We start from the raw sequence: 7123 nt of genomic DNA, 5'->3' as shown, positions 1-7123 counted from the left end.
GCGAGTGTCCATGGGCGACGGAAGTTGCTTTCCATCAGGTGAAAAAAAAAAACATTCGTTTCATTTTTTTGCAGTTTGGCAGCTGACTGTCAACTTCATAATGGAGTGTCATGTTCTTACAATATCTGTCAGAATTTAGAACATGACACTCACACTGACACTAATTTTTAACTTTGCGCATGCGCAATGTAGATTGAAAAACGAAACGAACACGACTAGTGTTTTCCTTATTTATGCAAAATTCTTAAAAAAAATAAAAGTCAAATAGCTGTCAAAATTGAAATTGTCAGCTGTCACTTTGACATTTATGTCTGCAGTGGGCACAAAGGTTTTGCATTTGCATTTTAGATTATTGATAAAATCTGATTGGAAATAAATCTCTATAGTATTTAGTCAATAAAATTCATCTAAAGACAACTTTTTTCGTTAAAGAAATATTAATTACATCTTATGAAAACCAGCAAAAAAATGTAATAAAAGAGTGTGTTAACGTGTCACAGAAATTGTTAAAATTCGTTAAAATATTTGATTCTAAGTACATTTTACATAAAAATTACAACCTATAGGCACATTTTGACAAAATGCAGACTAGCAACGACTCCTTGTCTGGTAAGAATTTTGAGACTTCAGTAAAATACAACAAATGCAGTTTCAGGATAACGATCCTAAATAATATTTTTGTATTAGTTTTAGGGCCACCTGTGAGTAGCTCCCCTGCGGTATTATTAACTCCGGGCCGCACGAGAAACATCGCACAAGATATGGAAGCACTCAGATTGTCGAGACAAGATAACCCATATTTACAAGTAAGTGTTTATGTTCTGATAGCGTTATTTACGTAACAAATTAAATAATAGTGTACGTTACGTTTACAGCAGGTAATGGCGAGCAGAGAAAGTCTAATCGAAAGCCATTCACAGGACTGTGAGTCTGATGATACAATACTTATGTCACAAGTAAGTTATACTTCTTTCATTTTACTTATGTTCCACTTAGGGAATAAGGAAGCAAGCCGCTCCTTCAATGATAAGTTGTTTAAAAAAACTTTGCATGTATCACCACAATATTTTTGCCAATTTTTTTAAGTTAGCATGGTGTGTAAAACATACATATTGGTTCAGTAACAAGATTGATGACTTTTCTTCTATAAGTGGCTTATTCTTTTATTGTCTAAAGTATTAGAAAGAAGCCACATAGACCTTGTAGTTTATTAAACCTTGATATTATAAGGCTGCTTACCAAATAATAATGTACTAATCCAAAACATAACTTCAATTTATAAATAAGGCTATGAGTATTTTTATAAATTTTTAAGATAATTTAACAGTTACCTTTTGAAGTAAAAAATCAAATTTTGCTAGTTCAAATAGTCTGAAATACATTTCTCAATTTTATAGGAATTTGGCAGTGCAGCTCTAGATTTTATTGAAGATGACCCGCTTACACTAAAAGAGGTTCACGAGCATATGATAAGATCCCCTCCACCGACAAGCGCTTGGCCCCATGGTAAGTTTTAATTTATTTATTGAACTGTACATAATATTATTTTCTATTGCAGTTATAAAGCTGCTACCTACTAAAATAAGAAAATAACACCAACAATTTTCCAAATTTATAGTGCTTTATTAACTTTAATAAAATATTTTCAAAATTCATTTCATGAAAATATTCATTAAATGACATTAATTTAACTAATTACTCTAATATATAAGATGTTTGGACATTTAGATCAAGGCTAGGAAAGGGGTATGAAGATTTTTATATGGAGCCTGGCCGTCCTACTGTTCGCCATATCTTCGAAATGTGACAGTTTACGTGCTTTTGTCCAAGATTATTTTTTGTTTGTTGTTAGCTGTCCATTTAAAAAAAAATATTCGTGAACGCAAGAAAACACAATAGCAGACAGTAGGTCGGCCAAAATCTTTATTCCCCTTATTGTCCAAAAAAAAATATAAACTATTGGTATTAATTAATAATACCAAAAGTTTTTTCTAAGAGCTAATTTTTCAAATGCCCATTATCTTAGATAGTGTTCCTTACACAAGGAACATAATATCCATAAACATGTATAATATTATTATGTGTATATATATTGAATCATTAAAAAATTCAAAATTAGAAATTAATTTAAAGCCCTGATCTAAATGTGCTGTATTATATTTATATGCTATTAACAAACTAATCATTTCCCTCCAAAGAGATGTCATATCGAGCGGCCAGCGCTTTTGACTTCAACGCGGACAGTCCAGTCTCATATAGTGCTTACTCAGTCAATTCTACGGACAAGGTTACTAATGTTCTAATTGTGCCGTCTGTTCTCACTCTTACTCTATACACCTTGTTCAATGTTGTTTTTTTGTGTTTAAATAAAGGCTTTGCATCTTCAGATTATGTCAGCTTTTTAATGTTGTTTTTGTCCTTTTTTTTTGTTGCTTGCTTATTGTATATTATAAAGTATGTGCTTAAATATTTTATTATTTTATGTAGTTACTGCGTTTTGTTTTTATAATATTTGTGCTGCACATTGATTAATTCATATTTTCCGAAATGCTGAAGTGTTTTTATCTGATCTCTTCATTCTTTAACTACTGTGCTGATTTAAATGAAATTTGGTATGACATCATGGGCGTACCCAGGTTGTAGGCCAGCCTGCCTAGCATACGCCAACGAGATATCTCACTCTACGTGTTTGATGGCTTGTCTCTTCATCTCTATTGACCCTGGATGGATGGTAGGGGGGGGAAATCGTTAAAAGTACTAGTTAAGGTACTTAGTAGGGACGTCAACATGATCCAGGGGGGGGGGGAGCCCCTCGGTACGCCCATGTATGAGATGTAGGCATAGATACATATTGCCCGCATGTTTTAATATAAAAAAATCTTTAACCATGGAAAAACACGTAAAATGTACAGCAAACGCTCATTAATAAATAATAATCAACATTTTTAGGGCCACTAAAGCTAAGCTTACTAAGAATGTTAATGACTAGGCATTTGCATGAGAAAATCGCCCGAATATAAAATGTTGTATATTTTACTTTCATTTAACTCCGTTCCTAAACAATTCTTATTAAAATGTCTGGCCAAATATTTCTTAATTAAATCACAGATTACTAAATGGTACGTTTTACTTTCTATACTTTCTTGTGATCTACTCTAAAGGGCCGCGCTACACCGGAATGGCAGCGGCGAGGCGAGCACTTTCAGTGTCATATGATTTTAAACTTTATCTTCATTACTGTAATACATAGTATCGCTTGAAAAATCTATGGCCGCCCGTGGCCGCTGGCGGCCGCCTGCTGCCGGGCCTCGATTTCTCAAGCGATACTATGTATTACAATAATGAAGATAAAGTTTAAAATCATATGACACTGAAAGTGCTCGCCTCGCCGCTGCCATTTAGCGCGGCCCTAAATCCTATTACTGTGCGGTAACCATATGTTTGGCTTATTTAAAACTATTCTATGTCAAATTCCAAAGTATATTCTCTTTGGTATGTTTTTTGTACCCAGAAACAGTAAAATATTAACAAACATACTTCAAAGTTCAAACATAGTTCTCACATTACGATATGAACGCCCGCGCCGTAACTTGACCAAGTGACGTAGGTCGGCCGTCTGCCTTTGAATCAACTTCTCTGATGTTATATTTGAACTTGTTACGTAACAATAGGATCACTGCGCCAAGTCTCCGCGCCGCAAGGAAGTGGCGCGCCCCCGCTCGTCGCGGTCCGTGTCGCCGAGGTCGCACGACCTCACCGCCGCCCGCCCTCTGTCCCTGCCAGGTCAGTCGCCTTATAGTCTAAGTGATCACTGATCTGTGAAGTCTATGCACTTTAGACAGATTAACGAACCAGTATGCCGACAGGCCGGTATAAATACTCAAGATGCATCTCGGTCTCAAGACGCGGTTCGGTTCTATGATTGGTCCAAATTTTGACAGCCAACCAATCACAGAGCCTGAACCGTGTTCTGAGACCGAGATGCATATTGAGTACTGACTACTTATACCGGCCTTAGAGCCGGTACACTTAGGCATTTTGAAGCGCGCGCTTTACACGCGCGCTTGCATATGTACGCTTCAATAGAATCCGGGGTTCTCCAAACGCGCGTTAGCAAAGCGCGCGCTTCAAAACACCCAAATAACCCAATGTATACCGGACCTTAGAAGTTTTCTCTTGTGACGTAGTATGTCATATGACATATCGGCCGGCAACGCACCTGCAGTTTCTCTAATTTTGCGAGTGTCCATGGGCGACGGTAGTTGCTTTCCATCAGGTGACCCGTTTGCTCGTTTGCCCCCTTATTTTATAAGAAAGAAAAACGTGGTGCGACGCAGCAATTAGATTGTTTGAAGTCCGTCTACTGGTTCGTTCTGTATATTGTGGTCTATGGCTGAAAACTTATGGAGTAGGTACGGTACAAATTATATAAATGACTCTTTGAGGCTATCTGCTGTCTGCATAATATTATAACGTCTCCCAAAATTTATTTTTTTTAACACCCCCTATGTCACGCTTTTATTTGAAATACTTACCTGTAAGGCTGTATACAGTAACATTTATTGTCACATATTTTGGTAATGTCCCCCCTCTCCCCTTTATGTGAATAGACACTTTTCAAACCAAAAGTTGAGACCAAATCGGTCTAGTTGATTTTGAGCCTATTCAAAGTAAATAAAAGTTCTAAAAACAGCCCAAACTCGTCAATATTTTATTATGATCGGCATATAAGAGATCTGCACCACCTTACACGAAGAAATTTAGTCCTAGAAATAAAAATATATATTTTTACTTGTACAATTACATAACAACTTTACAGCTTAGTTTTATAGCGCATAGCTTAAATAACGGCTGTGATAACTCGCCGCCGCGTCTGTAATTTATTCGCCTGCTGACGTCAGTCTGGTAACGATCAGTTTATCTTGATTTAAATACAGTTCAAGACGTAAATTACGTTTTAACAATATATAAGTTAGTCTAGAACTAGTGTTACTAATCTGAAATCTCGATCCTAAGGGCCGATTCACACCGCGCAGCGGTGGGCATTTATAATGTCACAATGATATTCTATGTTACTAACGTAACTAGATTGGAAGTTTACGGTAGCAACGCGTTGCCACTTCGAAGATGCCTGCAGGCATATCTCACATACATAATGACATAACGAATGTATGACTTGACATTGTCTTTTGAACAAAAAAGTGGTTACGCATTTCTGAGAATCTTTTGTAAGACATTGCTACTCTAGTATTTTAGAAACTCATTGTAATGTCATATGATTTTTAATGATTATCTTCATCATTGTAATACATGGTATCGCTTGAGAAACTTGGAAAGTCTCGCGGCCGCGATTTCTCAAGCGATACTATGTATTACAATAAAGATAAAGTTTAAAATCATATGACACTGAAAATGCTCGCCGCTGCGCTGCCATTCCGGTTTGATTCGGCCGTAAGACTATTTAAAGATTCTTGACTGTCGTATTAAATGTATATCTTAATTTTTAATTAAACGTATTTGTCAATAATAATGGCACACTGTACCAAATATGGCGCTAACACACTTGTTACTCTCGTACTGCGAGTGTCAGCCAGGCGCGATTACACTCTGAAATATTGGACCGCGGTGTAAGCAGCTGAAAAAATCAGGGTGCAGTCTTGAAATCAGCGGGCAGTGCGGGAGTGGCGGCGGTGGCGCGTGATAATGTATAGATTTATATGGATAAGCCGTCTAGTACGTCGCGCCGAGGCCTGTCCATATAAAGCTATACATTGGAACGCACCGCCGCCGCTCCCGCCCCGCTCCGCTGATTTCGAGACTGAAGCCTTACCGTGACGATATTTGGTATGTTTCCTTCCTTAAAGATGTCTTTTAATACCTTGATCGTGTGACACAATAGATTTTCAACTGTTATGCGGCAGCTGGCTGCCGCTTGGGGATTGATGGGTTAAATCGGCCCAACAACTTCACCAACACACAACAAATAGAGATCTCAATATACATAGTTGACATGTGAATTTTAAAACTATATTCTTTTCCACATTTCCAGGTGAGAGCCACCTTCGCAACACCCTCGGGAGAAAGCAGCAGGACAAGTTCTCGATACTGCAGCCGCGACCGCTGCGGCGGCCCCGACACGACGACAGCGTACACCTGGTACCAGACTGTGATAAGTGAGGTACATGTGGTACCACTCTGAAATAAGTAAGGTACTGGTGGCAACACTTTGAAATAAGTGAGTTATCATTGGTACCACGTTTCGATTAAGTGAGTTACAGGTGGTACCACTTTCTGATGAGTGAATTACAAGTTTGCGATACGTAAGGTATTATTGGTACCACTTTGAAAAACGTTAGGTACCGGTGATACCTCTGTACAATAAGTAAGGTACCACTTTGCAGTCGTGTAATAGGTATGTCACAACAAAGAACTGGTATGTACTTAAAATGTATGTGTTACATGTTTGCTAGGTGCAAGTTTTTGTTAATCCCTGTGATTAGATTAACTACTATTTGTATGGCATCGAACTAGTAACCGTTGTTTCGTTCTAAGCGTTGTTTCAATGTCATACAAATTGTAATTAATATTTTTACAGCAAGCAATAAAAAAATTACATTCAGTACACATTGCAGCCATGTACTAAAGTACATGGCTGCAATGTGTACTGAATGTAATTTTTTTATTACATTTATGTAATTTATGTAACAGGTACCGTTAATAACAAGGTGTTATTGTAATTGGTACCAATTCATACTCATCTTACGTGCAAGATAATTTTATTAAGCATTTACAACCAATGTTAAAAAATCTATAAATTAATAGTTGCTAGAGCTCTCAAATACGTACCCGTACTACCTTACCTATAACTTTTTACTTCAACAAATTATTCCCTGGTACCATATTATAGAGTGGTACCATTGGTATTACATAGTTGCCGATTTGTTAACGTCGAAACTCGAAGGTACTTAATAGGCAAATATTTAATAGGCAAGTACGTGTTAGTTTTGAACTCGCCTAAAATTATTAAAATTAACTTATCATGGTATGTGTTTTAACATGATCACGATATTAGAGCTGTCTAAAGCAGAATTTTGCTGCTTTTTATTACTATAAGAATACTATA

The 7123-nt window shown here is 37.0% G+C and overlaps 1 protein-coding gene across 3 annotated transcripts; it reads left to right on the top strand.

The window, feature by feature from the left end:
- Nucleotides 1-329: 329 nt before the first annotated feature.
- Nucleotides 330-6613, top strand: LOC121733995. Of its 3 annotated transcripts, none has more exons than XM_042124407.1 (7): nucleotides 330-609; nucleotides 688-806; nucleotides 879-956; nucleotides 1398-1506; nucleotides 2199-2287; nucleotides 3672-3783; nucleotides 6050-6613. In XM_042124407.1, the coding sequence occupies exons 1-7, from the start codon at nucleotides 582-584 to the stop codon at nucleotides 6175-6177; spliced, it is 663 nt and encodes a 220-aa protein (XP_041980341.1). In that variant the 5' UTR covers nucleotides 330-581; the 3' UTR covers nucleotides 6178-6613. The 3 variants fall into 3 exon arrangements, with proteins under 3 accessions (XP_041980341.1, XP_041980340.1, XP_041980339.1); XM_042124406.1 differs by having other exon boundaries at nucleotides 876-956; XM_042124405.1 differs by having other exon boundaries at nucleotides 858-956.
- Nucleotides 6614-7123: the final 510 nt, after the last annotated feature.

This window comes from Aricia agestis, chromosome 14 (genome assembly GCF_905147365.1).
Source record: "Aricia agestis chromosome 14, ilAriAges1.1, whole genome shotgun sequence".
In the NCBI taxonomy this organism is placed as follows: domain Eukaryota; kingdom Metazoa; phylum Arthropoda; class Insecta; order Lepidoptera; family Lycaenidae; genus Aricia; species Aricia agestis.
The sequence above is the reverse complement of the archived record's forward strand: the minus strand, read 5'-3'. Positions and strand labels throughout refer to the sequence as shown.